Source organism: Rosa rugosa, chromosome 4 (genome assembly GCF_958449725.1).
Source record: "Rosa rugosa chromosome 4, drRosRugo1.1, whole genome shotgun sequence".
In the NCBI taxonomy this organism is placed as follows: Eukaryota; Viridiplantae; Streptophyta; class Magnoliopsida; order Rosales; family Rosaceae; genus Rosa; species Rosa rugosa.
In genome coordinates, this window is record NC_084823.1 from 8900826 (window position 1) to 8926025 (window position 25200).

The window sequence follows — 25200 nt, forward strand, 5'->3', positions numbered from 1 at the left end:
ATAGATGCAGCATTGGCTAGTGTATATGCCGAACCTTTCCCAGGGCAGCCTATCCTTAAAGGAACAATTGAGGTGATTACGTTATTAATGTGAATCCTTTTAGTACTCAGACTGGCTTGAACAATACACGGAACTGCATTGGATTATAAAATTTTCAAATGGTATTTTTTTTAATAGCTAATCATAAACACACACTGATTTTACAAGTGCGACTACCAACCCTTCCCTTGTGGCTATGGTATAATGACTTCAGAGCTAGCTTTTTAATCAGTTTACATATATATCAGTTACAACATTTTATAATGATTAACGATACATTCTCATATGTAAAATTGAATATTTTCTGATTTGATGTTCTATCATGGCTTCATTTCTTACAGAACTTCAGAAGCCCTTAGTGCTTGTGATCTATCAAAGTTGCCAAAGTATCTTCCCACCAAAGAAATGGATGCTAAAATTCGTTAGGGTGAACAAAGGTAAAGCTTATGGTTTCAATCTGTACTGAGATGGCTTTATTTGTTACATTGTCAAACAGCTTATTCTGCTGAATAACCTCTGTTTTTAGGAAAGAGCCTGGTGCTTGAGCAACAAAGACAGCATCATAAAAACCATGGATATTTATTTGCAAAAGTCAAATATTTCTGCACAACTAGCACCAAAAGAGATCTCTCTCTGTTCATGTTATAGAGGGATGAAGCAATAAGCAAGCTACTTTTGACTGCATGATTGTCCTTGATTCTGCTGGGTGGGAAAGACAATGATGCTAGTCAACCTTCTCGTAAAAATGGTGTTTACCGGCATATCCTTATCCTATGCGCAAAAGAAAGTCTTCTCTGTAGTGACTCCAAAATCCGGCATTTGATGCTGTTTTGGAGAATTGCAAGTTGAATGCAAACCAAGGAAATTATTTTTCTCTTCTACAGGAGCAAGTGCTTTACATTTGCAAAATGCAAAACGATGGAATTCTGTACTAAATCTTCAGCTTCAAATGGCTCAAAAAGGTAATTTGGTGTACTGGATAGAACTCCCACAAAGAGTGCTGTTGACTTATCGAAACCAGGGAATGAACTTGCCATGGCAATATAAAAGTCTGCGACAGGAGAAGACGAAGATGATCCAGGAAAGATGGTAAGGACTAAGAAGGATTTTTGCTTAAGATAAGTCATTATGTATCATTTTCTACAGCTTACTCAGATTTGTGTGAAGACGAGCATGTTATGTTATTGAGTTTTTGGGTCCGTTATTATCTCAACTGTGTTGGATTGATGAACACATCCCATTTTTGCAATGAATCCCCCTTATGACCTTTTTCACTTTTTGTTATTTTCACTGTACTTTTCTTATCCAATTATTTTGCAGCACATTTACAACAGCGAAATCAACAATCTGGTGGTGCAGGTACCAGGCCACTTGCTTTTCTTTTTTTTTTTGTCTGGAAGACACAACTTTACGTTATTGATCACATAGAATGACAAACACATGCTCCTATGGAGTGTTCAAATAAGAAAAATGTGCTAAAGGTTCTTATAATTCTAGAGAACATTGCTGATCTAAAACAAATAGAATCTTTAGCAGCAGGAAGGCCGGTGACCGAAGGTTTTGGTTGGTTCCAGAGAGTTGAGTCACTAGCAGAAGCTGCACAACTAGAGATAAGAACCTGTTGCAAACTTGGTGGATACTAGAAAATAAATTTAGATAATTTCTGTTAATGGACTCTCCTCCCTTTTGATATTATGAATCCTGTTCCTCAGAAACATGGAGATGAACAGGCTACAGTCATTCTATTATGAGCTAGATTTTCACACCTAGGAATTAGTCAGAACTACTCATATCCATAATGTTTGTCTTTATGTTGCTTCCCAGATTTAGAATAATGGAAATAAAAAAATTTGTATTTGACTCCACATCTTTTAGTTCCACAAGCATATGATTTATTTTCAATTAGTTTGCTACCTCATTTAGGAGTGAAATCTAAAATTTCTGAAATTTTTGTGTAGCCCCCTTGACTAGACATTCTTAGTAAAAAAGAAGATAGTAAAATATTCGAAAGGCATGGGTGGAAGCAAAGTCATAAATCACGTAGCACCATGAGAGAAGCTTTGCTATTCTGATGGCTTTATACATCTAGCAACTCGTAATGTTGTGTTTTAAATCACTGTTCCTTGGTCTCAGTTTACATTTTTTTTACTGGTGTTTGAACTCTCTTGTTGACAGGGTATATCAAATCCCTGCAATCAGAAGAGATGCCAAAACAGCCTTCTGGACATCTTGCTAACTTATATCCAAGCTTCTCTAGTTTATCTTTGTTGCAGTGGAAAGGGCTCTCATTCTTCTTTAAGTTTTGTACTGCCAAACACATCTTCGTGTTCCCCAAGTTGTGTTACATTACTGGCATTTTTTTGTTGCTACAGATGGCTGGATTCCTTTATGAAATTCAATCTTGTATTTATTTTTCTTTCTAGTTGAAGAGTGAAATGGTAATTCATTTGTTGTAGTATGGCATTGAAATGCTTTTTTCATCCCAAGACGTGTGATTGCATTATTTTGTATTAATAGAGGTATCATTGCAAGCACTTGATATGTGCTCAAAATTTTAATTTGCTGCTGTAAAATGTCATTGTTATGATGCTATTACTCGGAACACTTTATAATAGAAAGATTCAAGATCCATGGCTTGCAAAAATAAAATGGTATCCAATTTTCTGGTACTAAATCAGATATAATGATGCTTTCACCATCGTAATCAATGAATGGATCGGACTTCCTACTTAAACACTATGAGTCAGTGTAATCCAACAAAGAGGTCTTGGCCTAGCCACTGAACAGAGAAACCTTAATTTCATCCATATGAAATGTAGCACCTAGCACCTCAATAACTACCATGAAGATAGCCCAATCCAGACATGATCAATTAATAGAGGATCAAGTGCAATAACTAAATAGATAAAGAACGAACAGTGAAAAGTTAATTTCATTTAACAAAAACTGATTTACAGGATTATAGTGTACTACCAATTATTTGGTTCTGATATCAATAGATCTACAGGAATAACATAGAATCTAGCTAAAAGACCTAACTAAACCAATTGCTTCATTCAAAAGAGAATTGAGATGGAAGAATTGGCCCCAATAGTAGTCGTTAGAGGGGGAGGCAGAAGATGGAGTTGAAGCCAAACTTAAGGGAAAAAAAAAGATGGGAACACCAAACTTAAGGGAAAAAAAAAATCTGAGTTTTATTGATTTTGTATAGGGATATGCTGCTGTTGGCAGCTGTTACAATTGCCATAAAAAGCAGATAAAAATAAAATGTACCTACATAATCAAACAACTAGTGTACGTGATGATTTACAGTGAAATGTCCAAAAATCCTGTTTCAGAGATTGAACTAATTTAACTAAGGAGCTAACTAGGCAGCTATACTTCATGATTCTAATCTCCAAGCAGCTGTGGGAATGATGATGAGAGTGGTAGTATATCAGCTGTATCGATGTCATCCCCTCCCGACATGAACTCGTCTCCAAAGTTGTAGTTGCTGAATTCATCAGAGTTGATGTACGCATGATCCATAGGGATAATGAAATCATCAAAGGCAAAACTAAATGCTTCATCTTCGCTGCTGACTTGTACCTCACTAATAACCGACCCATTTTGATCTATAGGTTCTGAACCAATATTGTGAGATACAGGGGGTACATTTTCTTCGGAAGGTTGTTGTCGCTTCGCTTGAGGCTCAAGCAACTCTTCTTGCTCCTTGTTTGTGTTCTCTCCATCATGACAGGCACAGGCATAATTGTTTTCAAGAACCTCTTCCTCTTCACGTTGCTTTCTCTTCTTTTTTATCTTGGTTTTGGGTTCACCATTTTTTCTTAGCAGACAGAGAACATAGTCTTTCACCGCCTTTTGTTTATTGTCTGTGAGTGATCGATCAAGGTAGAACTCATACAAGATCCAACAACCGTTGTGCTCCGATGCTTGGTTCTTGTAAGTAAGTCTTTTCTTCAAGCCAACCACACGACCAGTCTCCAGAGATTTTACTGGCTTGCCGGAGTCGTCGCCCTTCCAGGTGCCATTGCCAACGTTCCGGCGTATGCGTGTGTCTGTGGAACTCATCGTCTTGTGTTGGGTGAAGAAGTAGATGTCCTTGTTGAGCCTCAAGTCGTTTGGTCTTCTGGTCTTGTAGGCGTCCCATATCTCCCAAGGTTCTTGGTGACCGTAGAGGTCGCAGTCGAACACCACGCGGTTTCTGCCGGGCACCTTCTCTCCGCTCAACATGGGCTTAAGGTAGAAGAGAACTAGTTCGTCCTCCATGGGGCAGAACCTCTCTCCAGGAAGCTGATTGCCTCTGCTCTCCTCCACTGCAAACCCGTGCTGCATATTTCTTGCTTTTCTTGGTTTTGGAAAGATCGACTTGTTTGATCGAGGAAAGAAGGAGTAGCTAGCTAGGGTTTCGGTTTCGGTTTCGATGGATGAATTTATAAAAACTAATGACCGACTAGGGCTTTCTGGGTTGGAATTTGGGTTAGAGAAACAGAGAATTGAAGCAGAGACAAAGAGAGAGAGAGAGAGAGAGAAATTGCAATTGTGAATTGTGAGTGAGTGAAGTGGGAAGATTAGTGAAGCGATATCGTTTTATAGAAACTGACCGTTGCTTTGCGGCGTGTGGCGGTTCACGCGGTTTCTCTGATGACAACTGTAGCCGGAAGTCAAATTGTCAACAGTGTCGTGGTGAGGAAGGAATTAATTAATGCAGGTGATCAAATTTGATTGGTTTGTGAATTATGACCGTTGGACCCTCACGTCATAATCTTTTTTTGTTCCTCCCCCTTCTCTTTTTTTGGTCATTTATTTATTTAGTTTCTTAAAACGAGGCGGAGAAAGGAGCGAGAGCAGAGTTAGGGTTTGGGTTTGGGTATTGGGAGCGAAGACGAGGGCTTCTGGGTGCAAGATTGAATTGAGGGGTTTCGACCCAATTTTATGGAATCGAGGATTTTGGGTGTTGGATATCAATTTGATCCTCTTTGCTCTGCTCTGTGTGATTTTGAATTGGATTTTGATTTGCTTATTGAATCAAAGGTTTGATCTTTTTGTTGGTCGGCCGGTTTGAATACAAGGTTAGAAAATGTTAAGGGATTTGTGATTAATTGGGGTGTTTTGAATATATAGGTGCAAATTGGGACTCATACATTCACCTACGATTATGTGTATGGTAGCACAGCACTGCCTTCTAGCTCAGTGTATGACGATTGTGTTGCTCCACTGGTGGATGCACTCTTCCATGGATACAATGCTACTGTGCTTGCTTGCGGCCAGGTTTGACATTTTTTTTGGATTTTCTTTGCTGCAATTATTGTGTTTGTTTTATTTATGCTTGAGCTGGTTAGTTAGTAACTGATTTAATTCTTTTGATATTGAAGACGGGTTCGGGGAAGACGTATACAATGGGCACTAACTATTCTGGGGAAGGAAGCACTGGCGGAATCATACCGAAAGTGATGGAAACTATTTTCAAAAGAGTGGAGACAACACAGAGTTCTTGATCAGGGTATCGTTTATTGAGGTAAATGTCGAGTTCTATTACTGTTTTTAGCCTGGTGTAAAGTTATGTGGTGTATATTGCTCATGATGAATTTGTGACACTCAGATATTCAAGGAGGAAGTGTTTGACTTGCTTGATCCAAATTCATCAACTCTCTCTCTAAAAATGAAGGGGCAGCTACTACAAAGCCTATAGCAAGAGTGCCTATCCAAATTAGAGAAACAGTGAGTGGAGGGATAACACTTGCTGGTGTGACTGAGCCAGAGGTTAGGACGAAGGAAGATATGGGATCATAATACCCGGTTGTTTTCTTTAATCAAAGCAAAAACATAATTATGGCATTGCTTTACTTTACATGATGGCAGCGCTTTACCTTTCATGATTTCAATGCTTTAACTTTCATGATTAAGCATAATTGATGTGTTACGGCTTTTTGACCACGTCCTTAGCTAGTTTTAACACTCCAAGCTCCGGTGCTTAAGCCTTAAGCACTTCATTTTCTCTCCAAAAAAAAACCATTTTTCTCTCTCTCTCTCTCTCTCTCTCTTCCGAAGCCACCGAAACAGAGCAAATTTCTCCAGCCTTGTTCTCCCTTCATCGACCACCTCTAGACGTCGGACCACTCCCCTTGGCTTCGCCTCGGGCCGCCTTACCTGCTGGACGTCGTCATTCCCTCCGGCACAGCCTCAAGGTCCGGCAAACCAGCTCGATCCGGTTGCACCCGAAACCGAACCAACTCATCCTCCTCGTGTTTCCGGCCACCAATTCCCCCCAAACTTCATCCTCGAGCTCGCCTCAACCTTCTGAAACTCCTAGAAGCACCCTTGCACGGCGGCGCGGCTCGTAGCAGCGGCTGAAGTCAACCCCGAGCTAGATCGAACGGAACTTTCGAATCCTGATATCTCAAGCTGTAGAGCTTCGTTTCAAGTAATTCTTGAACTGGGGAGATCACCTTGAGTTTCTGAACAAATCTCCAGAAGGAATCGAAGCGATTTGTGGAAGTTTTTACGTGAATCGGAACACCTGCCGGATTCTGGAATTTTTCCGACTACCGAAGCTTTCGATCGATATATCTCGAGCTAAAGACCATATTTTTCTGTGATTCTTGAACCAGTGAGTTCAACTTGAGTTTCTTAACAACTCTCCAGAAGGGATCGAAGCCTGAAATTGAAGTTTTGACGTCAAAATCGAACCTCGCCGGATTCTGCAAATTTTCGCCGGATTCTGGAAATTTTCCGGCCACCTCGACTGTTCTAGGTAATTTCCGACCACTTCCTTTCGTTTTCAGACTTCATGCTAGTTATGAAAGTTGATTAACTCGTCATGTTGAACAAGTTTGTAGTTGACGACTTTTGCATCGGAGGTGGTTGACCGGCGTTGACCGCCGCGTTGACCGCCGTCTGACCTCCGCTTGTGGCGGCGCGTCTGACCATATTTTGAGTTTTTATTATCTAGGAGATGATCTACGCATCCATACGAGCGTTTTGATATATCATAAGGATATTTTAGAAAAAGTTGATTAATAGTGAATTTAAGTTTTGACGTTACTATTTAACGTTTTTACGTTTTATCTTCGGTTTACGATCCGCGAAGATCCGACCGTCAAATTTACTTCAAATTTGAATGTGTTGATCGTATGACTGTCCCGATGACTTTGTGTGGTCACGGGCGAAGATCCGACCGTTGGATCTTCGTATAATTTTGGAAATAGTGATTTGGAAGGCGATTCGTGAGAATCCGACCGTCGGATTTTCATATAAATTTGTGGAGATGTTTGTAAGGACGATTCAGGAAGATCCGACCGTTGGATCTTCGTGATAATTTAGGAGGATGATCCTAAGGGCAATCTGTGAGGATCCGACCGTTGGATCATCGTTTAATTTAGATCCGACCGTTGGATCATCGTTTAATTTACTTATGAGTTGTTGGCTAAGTCAAGGTCATGTTTGATTAGGTGATTGACGGTCTTCCTTGGGTGAGCGGTTTCGGTGTGTATTGTGTTGAATTGAAGACGCAGCGGGAATTTCGAGGTGAGTAAACCTCACGTGGTTCATATTACGAACCGAGCACTTTTAATTACTTTATTTTAGTTGTAATTGTGTGAAAATATTTATGGAATAAATATTTGTTTTAAATCATACGGACTTGATCAACGACGGTCCATAGGTAAGTAAAATGATTTTAATTATACAAAATGAATTTCACGATTTTCTTGTGTGAACTATAGTTGATATTAGTGGTCATTCCTGAGTGGGTGATTACGTATATATATATTTACGTGATTATATGTGGAATGGTGTGACATTGAAGAGTGTGGAATTTGGGATGATTAAATTACTACGAATTGAAATTGACTTACCATAATTATATGTGATGATCATGATTGATGAGTTCTTGTTAATATTCATGATTTACATTGGAGGATGTATAGAGTTGGAGAATGTAGGATTCTGAGGACGAGGTGTCCGAAGTTTGACGGTTATGGATAACCGGAGTGTTTGTGTGCTGAGGACGGGGATGTCCAAAGTGCGACGGTTTATTATTAACCGAAGTTGTGTACTGAGGACGGGGATGTCCAAAGTGCGACGGTTTATTATTAACCGAAGTTGTGTGCTGAGGACGGGGATGTCCAAAGTGCGACGGTTTATTATTAACCGAAGTATATTGTGCTGAGGATGGGGATGTCCAAAGTGCGACGGTTTATTATTAACCGAAGTATGTCGTATTACTTGCACCTAGGCCAAGGTGACTGGTAGCGATGTAGTTAGAGCTCTAACGTATTGTTGGGATGGACCAAAGTGGTGATATATGGGGTTGGGTGATTATAGGACCAGAGTGGTGACATTGTGGTTAGAGGATTTTGGAAATGTATTCTTTGTGGATTTCCGTGAGTTGGTTGATGTTCCTTGCAGATGTTGAGATTTTTGGGTTGTTGCTTGAGTTAAAAGTATTGTGTTATAATAAATCAACCGTTCATTCTTGTTTACTCATACGAGCTGTCAAAAGCTTACCGGGTTTGGTGTTGTTGCAATCCCGGTACACTATTCAAATTGTGTAGCGGGTAATCCTGCAGGACCGGAGAATCAGGGCGGTGATCGTGCAGTTTAGAGTATTTATTATAGTTTTACAACAATTGTAATAGTGAGGCGAGTTAAGCTCATTTGAGCCTTACAATTTGATTTGGTAAGAGTGTGCTGTAATAAATAACTTGAGGATTTGGGTTATTGTAATTTTGAGAGGTGTGAAGTGTGGTTATTTGTGAGAGAAAAATTCAGGACGTTATTTGTAACTGTTATTATTCATGTTTCGGACTTTGAGTTGATTATTCAAAATTCGGGGCGTGACAATATCTGGCTCGAGGTTCTTTAGCTCGTGCTACAGGCAGCACAAACATGAACAGTCAGTCAAGGTGCAATGCCTGTTCTTTTTTCTGTTAAGACTGAAGTATTTAAGTAGATGACTAATTAACAAATATTAGTGATATATGTATGTCTTTTTAAGTTCAGGGCATATTATATTATTGCACTTTCTGTTTTTGTTTTGCATTTGATTTGTGGAACCAGTATTTGTTATGTAAATAAATTTTGTCTATGTATAGATATCCATGCAGTATATTTTTATTACTTCTTTATATATGATGGGGGTGGTAGACTTTGTCTAATTGATCATTAATAGGAAGTGCTGCTTTTGGCTTGTGTAATGACATTCCTTTTGATTTCATAATTCATATGTTGAGACATGAATTAACTCAAAAAAGATCATTTGTGTGCTTCCAATTAGCTTCATTAGGAAGGAACTAACATATTATTTCTATTGCTCTCTCTTTTTCTTCTCACAATGCAGTCGCTCAAATGCTATATTTACAATAACCATGGAGCAAAAGAAGATTTCTCACTCTCTGAATGGAGCAAATAATGATGATATCGGTGATGACATACTATGCGCAAAACTCCATTTAGTTGACCTAGCAGGTTCTGAGCGGGCAAAACGAACAGGTGCAGATGGCATGCCCTTGAAAGAAGGTAACTATAATGTTTCTTGCATAGAAGCTTTTTCTTGCATACAATGGGGATTTGATGGGGCTGTGGCAAGATTAACCCTTTATGTTTTTACAGTGGCTCTAGTAGTCTTTCACTCCCATTGCGTTATTGCTCTCAAAAAGTTTGGAAAGACTACCGTTTAATGCTTTTGCATTTGGTTTTAAGTAGATACCCCTGTTGTAAAACTAACATAGAAAGTGTTTCAGAAAATGGAGAGAGCTTTGCTTCTAAGAACTTGAGAGAGAGAGAGTTTAGATGCAGATAATAAGTGTAGTATTTTCTGTTTTTCTCCTTCATCCATGGATGAGAAATGGATTACATATATAGTGGAATGCAAGGAACATATAGCCTAAAGTCCTCCATAAAACAAGGACCCTTAAAGTCCTCCTTAAAACATGGATCCCCTAAAACTAGGAAAGAGGAAAGCATATTCTAATATACAATAATTTACATGATATATCCATAATAATTTACAACACTCCCCATTGGATATTTCATGTCAATAGTGTTGCCTAGGCTGTGCGCTTTTAAGTTGTCTCGTCAAAAACTTTGCCAAGTAATAAAAACCCTGTGGGAAAAAACAACCTTGGTCGAAGGAGAAAAAGAGCACAACGCGCATGAGTGTGGAGTAGTAATATCACAGCTTCGGAGATAAGTGGAGTTTTCTTATCAGCATCAGAAGTAGCAGGTAGTATGTCTACGAGAGGGATGCATTAGGATTGCTGCACCAAAACCTTGCCCGGTAAACCCAGTGGGAAAAACCCGTGGTCGAAGGGAAAAGATGTGCAAATGAATATATGTCGAATCAAAGCATCTTCAGGATGTAATATAAGTGGGGTGACCATGCTAAATATGTGCCTCGTTAAAACCTTGCCAGGTAACAAAACCCAGTGGGACAAAATAACCCTGGACGAAGGACAAAAAGAGTACACGATGGTCAATGAGTATGCTTCAGGATACTCCCCCTGATTTCGACTCCCCCTGAAAATTACATGTTAGGTAATTCAGATAGTTTACGTAGACCAATACCTTGGACATGCTTCTGGAATGTAGACTTTGGTAGTGACTTGGTGAAGAGGTCTGCACGATTGTCTTCAGATCAAATCTGCTTAACTTCAATCTTCTGATGCTCCTGTTGTTGCTGATTGAAGGAGAACTTCGGTACAATATGTTTGGTGTTGTCTCCTTTGATGAAACTCGTCTTTATCTGCTCTATGTAAGCAACATTATCCTCGTAGATAATAGTTGGTTCATCAGTGGTGGAATGCAGTCCACATGTGCTTCGAACATTCTTTGTAACGGCTCTTAGCCATGTACATTCACATACTGCTTCATGAAGAGCTAGTATCTTAGCATGATTCGAAGAGGTAGCAATAAGTGTCTATTTCGTAGACCTCCAAGAAATTGCAGTATTCCCAATGGTAAAGACATAACCAGTTTGGGAACGTGCCTTATGTGGGTCTGATAGATAGTCTATATCTGCATATCCAACAAGGCGAGCATCATTCCGAGGATCAAGGTGGTTTGATCCATTCCTTGATGCGTATGGATAGAATAAGCCCATATCCGCCGTACCTCTAAGGTAGTGAAAAATGTCTTTTAGGCCATTCTAGTGGCGGCGTGTTGGCGCAGAGCTATATCTACCTAACAAGTTCACATCGAATGGGATGTCCTGTCTAGGGCATTGAGCCAAGTACCCATGGTCTATTGTACTTAGATATGGGACTTCTGACACCAATATCTCTTCGTTATCATCTGCAGGATGATACGGTTCTCTCTATACTTCAGACGACCATGGGTGTGCTTGCTTTTATCCTCATTAAAGCGTCTTAACATCTTTTGGATGTAATTTGGTTGATGGACCAAAAATTCATCTGCACTGTGCTCGGGCTCCGAGACAATGATTTGTTCTCCCAAGGTCTTTCATCTCAAATTCTGACTTCAGGTGCTTTGCGGTTTCTTTGATTTCTTCAGGAATATCAATCAAATTCATGTCATTGACATAGACCGCACAATTGCAAACCCGGAACTTGTTTCCTTCATAAACACGCATGGGCATAGTTTATTATTCACATATCCCATCCCGATCAAATATTCACTTAGACAGTTATGCCATCTCCGTCTAGATTTTTTCAATCTATAAAGTGAACGCCTCAAAACTAATGGAGAGCGTGTTCCGTGGTCTAGAACTATTTGCATCGGGTATCATAAGTCCTTCAGGAACTTTCATGTATATCTCTGTATTGTGATCCCTATGGAGATAAGCTATGACCACATTCATAAGCTGCATATTCAGTTTTTCAGAAACTACCAAACTGATAAGGTAGCGGAACGTTATAACGTCCATTACTGGAGAATACGCCTCCTCGTAATCAATCACAGGGAGTTGAGAAAATCCTTGCGCCACTAGACGAGCCTTGTATCTTACAATCTCGTTTTCCTCATTACGCTTCCTTACAAATACCCATTTAAATCCTACAGGTTTAACATGGTGAGGTGTGGGAACGACAGGTCCGAACACTTTTCTCTTTGTCAAGGAATCTAATTCGACCTGGATTGCTTCTTTCCATTTTGGCCAGTCGTCTCTACGTTGACATTCATCAACAGAGTGAGGTTCGACATCATCGCTAGTTATAATTTCAGTAGCTACTGCGAATACAAATATATCATCGATGATAATCTCATTTCGATTCCAAATCTCACTTAAGCATGCATAATTTATCGAGATTTCTCTATTCTCGAGAGTGGGTTCAAACGTTGGAGCGTCCCCCAACGTTGTCTCTTCTAGGACGGACCCATAATCTGGAATTATCTCGTGAGATGGATCAGTTGAGATCGCGATGTCTAGTGGATTCGTTTGTGCTGGTTTTACCCTCTTCCGGGGATAGGAATCCTTCGAACCTAATGGTCTACCTCGCTTCTGGGCAGGGACATGTAACTGGTTAGCCGCCATGGTCGTACCTCGTCCATCTGGGACGACACGTCCTACAGGGACATCTATCCTTGCAGGCACATTTGCAGCAGGTATATGTGATCTCGTCACTTTAGCTAGATCAGAGAAAGCGTCTGGCATATTTTGGGCTACACTCTGTAGATCTAGAATTCTTCGTACCTCATTATCGCATTGTGCAGTTCGAGGATCGAGATGAGACATAGTGGGGACATTCCATGTCAATTCACGTCGTTCATCCGGAACGGTAACGTTCTTATCTCCCCCTAACGGCGGGAAGACTGTCTCATCAAAATGACAATCCGCAAATCTAGCGGTAAAGAGATCGCCTGTCAAGGGCTCTAAAAAGCGTATAATGGATGGGGATTCATAACCGACATATATGCCCATCCTTCGTTGAGGACCCATTTTTATACGTTGTGGCGGCGCAATTGGCACAAAAACTACACACCCAAATACACGTAAGTGCGAAACATCAGGTTCGTACCCAGTCACCAACTGTAACGCGGAATAAGGTTGGGTGGCAATGGGCCTTAGTCGGACCAAAATGGCTGCATGCAAAATTGCATAGCCCCACGCAAAAACTAGAAGCTTGGTGCGCATTACCAAGATTCTATTTGCGAGACCATCTTGGGTGTGAACATAGGGAACTATATGTTCAGCATCAATCCCAAGGGATATGCAATAATCATCGAAAGACTTCGATGTAAACTCTCCGGTATTATCAAGTCTTATAGACTTTATGGGATAATCCGAGTGGTGAACCCTCAATTTCATGATCTGGGTGAGAGTTTAGCAAAAAGCAGCGTTTTCTTGTGGACAATAGTGTAACATGTGATCACTTTGTCGATACATCAACCAAAACCATTAATATTTAACTGGTCCACATGGTGGTTGGATATATATGTCCACAAATTTCCCTTGCATTCTGTGCAGAAAAATGGGGGTGTATTTACTAGTCTTTGCATATGATGGTCTAGTATGGCATATCGTGTCATTATATACAAGACCCTTATTCAGAAGGGGATGCACCTACGATGAATTGAGGATACGGTGCATCATACTTTGACCTGGGTGTCCCAAACGGTCATGCCATAGCAAGTAGTTGCTTGAATTAGTTAGCTTCTAGCTAACAGATTGCAATTTCTCCAATGTACGCTTCTGGCCACACACTTTGGAGGTTATGCAAAGATATTACACTCATTTTTCTCAGTGGTTTCAGCGTGATAACCGTTGGTTCGAATATCCTTAATACTCAATAACGTTCTTCTGGAACGTGGAGATTATAAGGCTTCATTAATGGTAGGTTCAGTACCATTGGACAACATATAGTGGGTTTTGCCATAACCCTCTATCAGGTTGGATTGGCCTGATACGGTTGTCACAGAGGTATGAATAGACAATAAGTTTGAAAAATATCTCCGATCTGGGAGTATGGTGTGCGTAATAGCACTTTTAACCAGACAACAAACTTCCCCACAGAATATGCCTATTCATTTATTTAATTTAATGGATCACATGTATGAATAAGTTTATTGAATTAAATATATTCGAACATAACCACATTTCTATAATCCAAAATAATTGAAAACATAAATCACCAAAATCCGAAGATGTTTCATTCATTAAGATGAAATAGATATGGCACAAGGGGCCAATTATACCCATGTCTTCGAGTTCTAATCCTCGGTATGTTCAGTAACTGCCTAAAAATCCATGATCTCTAGTGTGGAATCGATAGAAAATGACCCTTTAATAAAGTTGGTATTTCGAGTTCTGCGACTGGCGTAATACTCATCTACTGCTTAGGCTATCGCACAACAGGTGCGGGACCAGCAGTCAATTCCTCCACATTGATAACAAAGATCATGCTGATCGATTCTGGTGGCAGCGGGCCGGACCAGTGTTCCTTTCAACTCGGGCTTGCTGAGTTATGGCATCATGGTTCCTACCACGTGGGCCTTGGCCACGTGGAGCCTGATTACATGGCCTCTTGGGCTTTGGCCAAGTGGCAGACGGTCATATGGGCTAATTTCGTTCTGCCAATCATGTCTTGCTTCAAGCAAGAAAATGGTCATTTGATGGTGAAAGTGCTCTTCTAGAGCGACCCAAAGAATCTGTGTATCCTCTTCATCGGATACTCAACTTGGAGTGTTTTCTCCATATGTTTCCTTTGAAAATTATGGCACTCATATTAAAAGCCTCAATGACGACATTGTTAGCATTGATTGTTGATCTCATCTTCTTTGCAGTTAGATGAATTATCACATCTTGAACCACTTTAGATAGTTTCTTCCGGAAACCTCCAAAGAAACAAAGTCAAGTTTGTTGAGATTTGGTATTTCTTACAGGAAAGGAACAAATAATCTTAGTGCTTTGGGTAATATCGTCCATAAGCAACTAATAGGAACTTCAGGTTCTATAACATGGTATGAAAAATCGGATTAAACATGTAAAATCTACTGGTTTTATCATGTGTGGTGAATTTATGAAGGAAACTTCAAGTTTCTTAAATGGCATTATCGAAACTACAAGTTCGATATGTGTATGAACTACTGGTTCATTTAGAACTTCTAGTTCATTAGGTACCTGCATTTTCTACACATATATTCTAGTGCGAAAATTTAGACAAGTAACACAATAATATTGAATAGAGCAAATTGAAATAATATCTCACAAATTGAATAAATGGAAATCACAAATCAATTGAGATATTAATTGCATGCTAGTAATATAACATATTAATTGTCACACAATTATGTGAATAAATGCTTCTGGCAATTAATTACACATATGAAATATGGTGAATTTATTTACAATAGCCATAATGACATGTACATTGTCTGGGTTCAAATCTCAGTAGAATCAAATCATTTTTCCTTTTATTTGATTCTGCTGGACCAAAGGAATGGGCTTGATAGTGAAGCCTATCGGGCTTAGTCTGCAGGCTTGTGACCCGGCCTTTCATGCGTAATTTAAATGGTGTGTGAGGCCTGCTGGGCTGCTAGGCCGCAGAGGGAGAGTGGGCCTGCTGGGCTCAAGCTGGTCTGCCAAGGAATGAAAAGTTATTACTCAACCCTTTTGGTAACTCCAATTAAATACGACCAGGTAAGAGTATGAGGTTTGGGTGGAGCGAGGCTCTCTTAAGTACACAGCCTCATTGTATCTTGCCTAGACATCACATCGAATTGGGTGAGCCTACTTGGAAAGATTCATAATATTTCAGTGTTGTCAAAACTACAGGTTCGATACTATATGTGAACTTCTGGTTTAATATTTATGTATGAAATTTTGGTTCAATGTTTATGTGTGTGAACTTCCGGTTCGTTAAGTACCTGCATTCCGCACATATATATTCTAATGCAAAGAATTTAAGCGGGTAAAATATTTAAATTTAATATGAGCAGGTAACACCACAAAACATTATCATAATAAATAATGAAGGAAAGATGTATCATTATCACAAAGTCCAAACAAGTATTTATAGATATTTGTCACAATATACATGAATTAATAGCTAAATTAAAAAGCTATTGATTTTCCTTTTACTCATTCCATTATGCCAATTATAGTGCAAGAGAAATAAGTGTCTCTCATAGATGATTAAGTTAAACTAGATGCTTCAATAAAAGTCATAAATCGTGATTGCAGCTTCTACTGAATAGCAGTCGAAAAACAAACCAAAATCCCAACCAAAACAACCCAGAAAAATATGAAAAATTATAGAGATGCAGTAAACACACAGAGGCTCTAGCATACAAAATTTGGTGAATTTTGGAGTTGAATTACTATTTTAAATAAATACGGGAACACAGAGGACAGAAGGTAAACTGAAACAGTAAAATCTGTTTTTGCTTGGAAAAACATACTTGGTTGTAGAGCTGGTAGATTGATGTTGATTGAATGATGAACCTCTTCTTTTCTGCAACCCAAGAGTTATTCACCTCTTCTCTTGTCGATCGGCAATCCGAATCCTAGAGCTAGTCGTGCTGATAACGTGTTGTAAAACTAACATAGAAAGTGTTTCAGAAAATGGAGAGAGCTTTGCTTCTAAGAACTTGAGAGAGAGAGAGTTTAGATGCAGATAATAAGTGTAGTATTTTCTGTTTTTCTCCTTCATCCATGGATGAGAAATGGATTACAAGGACCCTTAAAGTCCTCCTTAAAACATGGATCCCCTAAAACTAGGAAAGAGGAAAGCATATTCTAATATACAATAATTTACATGATATATCCATAATAATTTACAACAACCCCTTATTTTTAAGACTATTTATTGGTCTTGTAACAGGCATTCATATCAACAAGGGTTTACTTGCTCTCGGAAATGTGATTAGTGCCCTGGGAGATGAGAAAAAGAGGAAAGAAGGCGGACATGTTCCCTACCGTGATAGCAAGTTAACTCGCTTGTTACAGGTATGTAAACTATTTCAGTTATTTCAATCTGGTGTTGGTTGTTAGTTCTTGCAAGTTCTAGACATGTTGTTAGCTCACTAACCGAAATTGAATTTGTAGGATTCACTAGGAGGAAACAGTAAGACTGTGATGATTGGTATGTTGCACTTGTGTGTCACTGTATAGTTTCTTTAGGCAATCACGATACACCCTTCTCACTGTTCATTTCTTAGTTTCTAATTTCTTTTTCTTTTGTCTTTTGATAGCTTGTGTTAGTCCAGCTGACACAAATGCAGAAGAGACCTTGAATACTTTAAAATATGCTAACCGTGCTCGCAACATCCAGAACAAGGCAGTGGTAAGTTTCTGGGTAACGTAATTCTCTTTTATGGTTTCATGTTGGCATTTTGTCTAATAATCTTGTCTTTACTCTTTATTTTAGATCAATCGTGATCCGGTAGCTGCTCAGTTACAATTGATGCGCAGCCAGATTGAGCACTTGAAGACTGAACTTCTATTTTACCGTGGTGATGCTAGTGCACCATTTGAAGAACTGCAGGTATATACCACTGTACAAGAAGTTTCAAAGAGTGATTCTTTATAATTCTGTAATGTGTTAATTGATCTTAGATCTTTCAATAACCTTCACTTTTCATAGATTCTTAAACACAAAGTGTCATTACTCGAAGCAAGCAACATGGAGCTGAGGCAGGAGCTTCAGGGACACCGAATAACTTGTGAACACCTAACACAGCGTGCTCTTGAAGCTCAGGTTTGATAATTTTGAAAGTGTGTAATTCATTAATAATATCTAGCCATGGCACTTGACTAATATTATATATTTCAGGTTGAAAAAGATAAACTGGCCATGAAAATTGAAGCCTTCCGCAATGGTAAATCTTGGGATGATCGAGATTGACTCCAATCCAGTTCAGGTTTGTAAATCTTTTACCGGCTGGATGCGTTCAGTTTATCTTCTTTTTGGAACTACGCATTGTTTTTTTTTTCCTCCTTTTGTTGTTGTCTTACTGCGGCTTCTGTTAGAAAATAAATTAAACAGTGACATGGCATTTTAACACTTTCCAGGAATATGACATGCTGAAAACTTATGTATCGAAAATTCAAGAGTTAGAAGGGGAATTGTTATGCTTGAAAAACTCACAAAGCAGGAGACTTGTTGACTGTGTAGAGGCGGATGGTGATGGCTTTCACTCAAACAACATATTATTCCCCTGTAATGATGAATATTCATCTGATTACGATACCAAAGCTGGGGATGTTTCTGGTAAGATATGAAAAAACTCCTTGCTGTTTGGTATTCTTTTAGTTATTTAATTGTTCGTGTTATATTTTTTTGATTGCGTTCTGCAACAGAATTTCATCTACCATCAAGATTAATCTCTCTGTACGATTTCTGTTACGGCTATTTGTCAATGACTTTTGTTGTTATTGAGTACAAAGTCTGAGTCTGTCATATTTTTTCCTTGTATTGCAAGCTGTGGACTGCTTGTGGGTTGTACAGACTAATAATAGTTGGGGATTCTTTGAACTAAAATCTCTCTCATCTTGTTCTTTTTTTTTTTCAATTGTTTATGGTGATGTGTTTGAATTCTTTTAAGTTGCCAACAGCGGTACAACTAGAGATGTGATGTTATATTTGGCTTAAAGTGGAAGAAAATACAAGGAATTTTAAAGATTCGTGGGGTGGGGGAGTAGGATTATTATGGCTATGATTTCCTCTGATTTTTTGGATATGCTTTTTTTCCCCATTCACGTGGTTAAAAGCTTTTGGTCTATTATATATTATGTTATGTAGCTGTGATTTATTGTTTTATGTGAATAACATAATCTCAAGACTTGTACGATTAGATATGTCCCTAATGAATCGTTTGTACTCTTTAGTAATCACAAACTTGATTCATATGTAGATGTGATAGATGTAGAAAAAGAGCAAGAACATTCTTCTCTTCAAGAAAAACTGGATCGGGAGCTGAAAGAATTGGACAAAGCTCTCGAGCAAAAGGAGGTAAGGTTTCTTCAGTTTTAACTGTAGTCTTTTTGTCTTTGCTACATCTCCAACTCCCTGGAGATGTTGAAGCAGTTATCAGTGACTTGTTTCATCCTACTGTTGTCTAGGTGTTGCTTGTTTGTTCATTCTCTATTCTCTTGGGTGTACGGTCACTTTGTTTTTATTTTGGTTTTCTTTGACTTGGTTAAAGGCTGAAATGAAGCGGTTTACAAGTTCTGATACCTCGGTTCTTAAGCTGTATGAGAAGAAGGTTCATGAGTTAGAACATGAGAAGAAAGCCCTTCAGGTTAGTTTTTTGTCTGCTTTACTTTATGTTGTCAAAGCTATCATTTAATGTCTGGCTAAAAGATCATATAATTTCATTCTTCAGAGAGAGATTGAAGAGTTGAGACAAAATCTTTCAAATATCTCATCTGCTTCTGGGGATGGTGCTCAAAAGTTAAAGGAGGATTATCTACACAAGTTGAACCTTCTTGAAGGACAGGTGAGTAGACTCATAAACGATTAGACTTACCCTTTTGATGGCATTTTGATATCTCCGGCTTATTTTTTCCTTTGCAGGTTTCTGAGCTGAAAAAGAAACAGGATGCTCAAGCCCAATTGTTGAGACAAAAACAAAAAAGCGATGAGGCTGCAAGGAGACTACAGGATGAAATTCAGAGAATAAAGACTCAAAAGGTGCTATTTGTTGTTGAAATGCATATGGTCATGGAGAATGATGATTGTGTTTGTTTATTATTAATACAAGGTTATTTCATAGGTTCAATTGCAACACAAGATCAAACAGGAGTCTGAGCAGTTTAGATTATGGAAAGCATCACGAGAAAAAGAAGTTCTTCAGGTAAATAGAATGGAGGAATATCATAGATGTTTACTTTGTGGTTTTCTTTTGAACCAGAGCCACACTACTTGTGATATGACTTGACTGAACATAATAAAGTAATCTGCAAATAAATGATGGATAAAATTTTTATTCATTTTTAATTGAAGTATGATGATGGTTCTTCGTTCTGTTGATTTTGATAACCTTTTATGGGACAATTTTGTAGATATTTTTGACAGTAAGGTAACTTTAGAATCACGGCAATCCCTAAAGAAAAATAACTGCTAAGATTAAAACTACAGGGAGCCCAAAGTGGAATGCACTCCAAACTACAGGCAGAGACCTAAAATAGTTTAACTTTTTACTACGCAACTACTGAAATTAGTGTAGTTAGTTAGTTTTCATGTTATTACTCTTTTTGAAGTGAAGACGTCAAAATGATATTTGTTGAATTTTTCTTCAATGTATGGTCTGCTGGTAGATTAATCTTATTATGATGTAAAAAAAAAAAAAACAGAAGCAGAATCTGAATGGTATAAGAAATTTGGCTCTTAGTATTGTTATTGGCTATTCTTGCTGGCTTTAAACGCTACTATAATTCTCAAATGATTGTAGTCTATATTTATAGTAATTCTGCTTACCATTCAACTGTTCAAGTGGTACTTTTCAGATTTTAATTAGTAGAAAACATCATCCTGATTGACGAAACCGACATTTTTATTAAATTATGGGGAGTAAATTTTCTGATGTTGAAGTTTTAACTTTCAGAATGTTATCAGCTCTTTTTTTTTTTTTTTTTTTTGGGTTAGTGGGAGAGCAACTTTTGCTAGATATACCTTATATGCAATAGTTTTAAGAAGCTGTACATAATGTAGCTTGATTATATCTTTTATTTTCTATCCATGTTGGAAACTAAACAGCTACAAATCTTCTATTTTGTGAATGATCAGCTTAAGAAAGAGGGAAGGAGGAACGAGTATGAGATGCATAAGCTGTTAGCTTTAAACCAGAGGCAAAAAATGGTAAGCAAACGTTTGTGTGGGATGCCCTTCATTTATAGAAAGATATACTCACTTCTCTACGCTATGCCAGGTTTTGCAACGAAAGACAGAAGAAGCTAATACGGCCACAAAAAAGTTAAAGGAGCTTTTAGAATCCAGAAAGACTTCTTCACGTGAAACTTCTGGTCATAATGCTCATGGTATTCAGGTATTTGTAACTCGAAGCGTCTAATAAAAAAGAAAAATCATTTATCAAAATGAAGTGCTTGTTTGTATGCTATGAGTTGGACTAATGACAAATATAAAAAAAGATGGCATCACATTATCTATGTCACATTGGACTGGACCTTTGCTTTTAATGTAGCTTGATAGTAAAGTAGTTTGATTATCTTTTGTGTTGTTATTATAATACTGCGATTTCCATCTATGTAATGGGGATCTAATTGGCTCCTCACTCTATTTGTCTGACTGGACGTAACCTTTTGATTTGTTTGGTTATGCATTGGGATGTGGTAATCCTCCATGTAACTGTTTTCTCCATATAGGCTCTGATGCAGGCAATCGAACTTGAGCTTGAAGTCACAGTTAAGACTCATGAAGTAAGATCTGAGTATGAGCGGCAAATTGAAGAGTAAGCCTCTAATTCTGTTGGACTAGTTTATGAATTAATCTTTAAGGCTTTTAGAATTGACTTGCTTGAAGGTGCTGTTGGAGCTTTCTAGACATGTTCAGTTGTTTTCAATATTTATGAAGAAATGGGTATGATAAGCATGATAAATATTATTCAAGACAAGTTGAAAAATTTAAGGTGTCAGGTCCATGAGTCTTGTGAACCTAGAGAGGAGTTGTACTTTTGATAGTAGTGTATATTGGATATAACTTCGGCAAAATTCCTGTAATTGCAGTGTTTGCAGTATCTCTCTTTGTTAGTACAGTTCACTTGGCAAAATAGCATCATGTATTAAGAACCTAGTCAAGCATCTATCTCAACTTCTCTGAAACGTTGAATATATTCATAGTAACAGTACCTGCAGTTATCCATATTTTTTGTATTTCATTTGAAAAGAGCCATGCTCTCTGACCAATAACTGTCCGTATATCAACTTTGTTTTTGACTGGGACAGTGTTTCTTTTGTGGCAGTTCTCTAATCAATTTCATTTTAACTATGCTACCACAGGCGTGCTATGATGGCCAAGGAAAGAACCAAGCTAATAGAAGAACAACGTAATTTAAGGTGAGTATTTTTGAAGTCGAATATATTCAATATCATGTTGTCATGTTGCAATAAATTCGTCCATTATCTTGTGTGTACATGATGTATATATCTTTGTTTCAATGGTATGAATGCAGTGATTCCTCAGAAATAATGTCTCCTGGTGCCAGAAATTCAAGGATTTTTGCACTTGAAAACATGGTTGCTACTTCTTCTAGCACCATGGTATCTATGGCATCACAATTGTCAGAAGCAGAAGAGCGCGAGCGGGGTTTCAATGGCAGGGGGCGTTGGAATCAAGTTCGGTCTCTTACAGATGCCAAAATTTTGATGAATCATCTGTTCAACTTAGCTTCTTCCTCCAGGTAATGGATTATATATGACATTGGAAGTTCCCCAAATAGAAACAATTCTTCTAAATGATGTGTAATTGTCATACACTCCCTCATACTTTGGTATATGACTGAAAACAAGACTTCTCCTGCTTTTCAAGGTGCCTGCTACGAGATAAAGAAGTTGCATACAGAGAGAAGGATTTGGAAATAAGAGATTTGAAGGAAAAAGTAGTAAGCCTCAGTAGTTCGCTCAGGAAGTTGGAGAATAAGAATGCTGAATTTATGCATCAGGTGAAGTCTACAGCTATATTGAATACAACTTTGAGTAGAAAGGAGCACTACCAAACATAATTCATTTATGATACCCACTAAAATACTCATCTTGGTCTTTTTCTTTGCGAAAAACTACAAGCTTGAAAGCATAACAAAGCTTTCAATCAGCTGTGCATAATTTATACCAAGGGAAAATATAAACCAAAACCTGAGGGGCAAAACCAAAACCACAATACACGAAAGCTAATATCGTTTCCCAAGAATGATGCCAAGGACGACAGACACCAGAGCCACTCCGAATAATCATTGGGGAAGCATCAGCAGTGTGAGTAAGGCTCTCTGATGAGGATGAGGTTCGAGCAGAAGTTGTTGCTTCAGACTTTTTCTTACTCTTCCTTTTCGATGGAGTTGAAATGGTTGATCCAATGTCCCGGGATTTCACTTCCAATCTTGAGACATCACCCTGCAACAAGATTCAAATATAAGTACTGTACCTTTACAACTTCTTTTGGTCAGGGAGTTTATTTGATGCCTATACCCCTTGCCTGTTTGCAGAGCAAAACACATCTAATTCATGTATTGTTATTCAAGTTTGTATCTAGTTTTCGATTGGGTTGCAGACTTGCAGATGCTTTAAGAAATCTTATTTTTTACAGCTTCTTCGAGTACTAATTAAAATTTCACCTTCATGAACTTTTCTTTCAACTTTCTATTTCAAATAACTCAACTGGATCAGCATCTTATATGCACATGTGACGTAGTGACGATTAGTGCAAACATACCCCAGATCTTTACACTTTTCCTAATTCTCATCACATGTAGAATATGAAAGAATTGCTCCAATCACGCATTCCTTTTAAGGCACACTAACCAATTGTATATAGCAAAGTCACTTATGTGATTTTTTTTTTTCGTTAGGCCAAGAAGTATGAGTAAGGAGGTCGTAGCTGCAGTGCGCTCTTGAAAATTATTTCATGCCATGACAATTTTTTTCGGTATGAAAAAGAAAAGCACAGGCAGGCCTCCCCGGCTCTTTGCCTCCGGGAGAGTAAGAAGCTCGAGCACATCGGTAAGGAAAGCAACTCTCCCACCTTTTTGAACAAGCCAACTGAAGAGAAATGGAATTGATTGAATTGCTTGTTGTCAATTGATTACAAGAGTTAACTGATATTTAAACTATTACAAGCATAGAGATGCTAAACAAGTGTGGGAGACAACATTGAGATGCCAAGGTCTTGAGCTCCTAACATGTCGTGGTCTTCTTATTCTCAATGTATGGGAGATGGTGACTTTGTACTTTTGAGGACAGAGAGCATGCTTTGTCTCTTGGTGGAGAGTTACTATTATTATCCCCCCGCAAGCTGATGCGGGGATGAGGAGCAATCAGCTTGGAACTTGGAACTGAGATCTGCAAAGCAATGCTTGGAAAGTACTTCGGTAAAGATATCGGCAACACTGGCAGCAGAGGAGGCAGGTTGAAGACGTGGATTGCCACTGGTTCTCGAATGAAGTAAAAGTCATGTCAACATGCTTTGGTCTAGATTGGAGAGAAAACAGAGAAGTAGACATAAACACAGTGGCTGAAAACACAGAGAAGAAGCAAACTGAATTGGTGTACCATGGAACTGACGAATAGAGAAAGAGAGAATTTTGAGTTTGTTTAAGAATGAAGAAAGGTAATAGTCGCACATGCAAAGTGGAGATGTAAAGTAAGGAAGAGTAAATCCACTGCACCAGACGCACGAACCCAAAGGGTCCCTCAAATCTACGGCCGACAGATAGGATTTCTTTCACAGAGAAAAGAAAAAGAGATAGTGAGAGGAGAGTCTGAACAGAGGAGAAGGAGAAGGGTTGTTGGGATTTGATGGGAATTTAGATATGGTGCTTCTGTTGTCAATGGAGGAGAATGGCAGCGGATTGATGTCAAAGGTAATTTAGGGTTTAGAAGAGTAAAGAGTGAGGAAGAGTAAATTCACTGCACCGCAGACGCACGAACCCAAATGGTCCCTCAAATCTGCGGGTCACGGAATGAAGATTATAATTTATAATAAAAAAAGTGAGAGAGAGGAGAGTCTCAGCAGAGGATAATGGGAATGAGAGGAATACTTACAAAGAAATATAAGAAAAACTATATGAAATTACGAGAGAGAAGAATGAGTTGAGAAGAGTGAGTTTCAGAATGGGAGCCGAGGGCTCCAAATAGGTGACATTGAGTGCACCGACAGCAACACAAACTCAAAAGAGAAGGAAGAGACTGAAAAAAATAAGGTAAAAACAAGAGGAACATGACGCATGGTCTGGACAATAAGAAGAGAGAGTTGGCAAGCATGGGAAGAAGAAATTGTAAACAAAGGAAAAGGGAAAATGTGGCAGACAAGACTCTTTTGTCTTGATGTATTTGCTTTGTCTTGGTGTGGCAGACAATGGGGAAGATGTGGGAAATAATTAAAGAGAGGGAATTAAAGATTAAAAACTTGAAGGAGAGAGACCGGGAGGATGTGGGAGAAAAAGACGTAATAGGAATTAAAAAACTTGAAGGATGATTAGATAGAGAAAGATACATAGATTAATAGTGGGTTGTTCTTGTGGTTGACAAAGATGTTG

At 38.5% G+C, this 25200-nt stretch overlaps 2 protein-coding genes across 2 annotated transcripts; one reads left to right on the plus strand and one right to left on the minus strand.

The window, feature by feature from the left end:
• Positions 1 to 3429: 3429 nt before the first annotated feature.
• On the minus strand, positions 3430 to 4374 carry LOC133744276 (NAC domain-containing protein 83-like). Its single transcript, XM_062172412.1, has one exon. The coding sequence runs from the start codon at positions 4372 to 4374 to the stop codon at positions 3430 to 3432; it is 945 nt and encodes a 314-aa protein (XP_062028396.1).
• Positions 4375 to 4974: 600 nt separating this feature from the next.
• Positions 4975 to 23142, plus strand: LOC133744277 (kinesin-like protein KIN-4C). The gene is given in 25 exon segments (XM_062172413.1): positions 4975 to 5073; positions 5164 to 5310; positions 5415 to 5520; positions 5523 to 5557; positions 5642 to 5681; positions 5684 to 5828; positions 8883 to 8945; positions 9380 to 9558; positions 16818 to 16942; positions 17042 to 17078; positions 17188 to 17279; positions 17364 to 17480; positions 17580 to 17651; positions 18080 to 18206; positions 18850 to 18947; positions 19141 to 19236; positions 19321 to 19434; positions 19512 to 19628; positions 19711 to 19791; positions 20724 to 20795; positions 20866 to 20982; positions 21320 to 21405; positions 21953 to 22009; positions 22126 to 22353; positions 22482 to 23142. Coding segments are annotated over 25 exon segments (2643 nt in total). The 3' UTR covers positions 22675 to 23142.
• Positions 23143 to 25200: the final 2058 nt, after the last annotated feature.

Bases quoted from the DNA above. Each gene is read 5' to 3' on its own strand.
- LOC133744276 (XM_062172412.1), bottom strand. From the start codon at position 4,374: ATGCAGCACGGGTTTGCAGTGGAGGAGAGCAGAGGCAATCAGCTTCCT.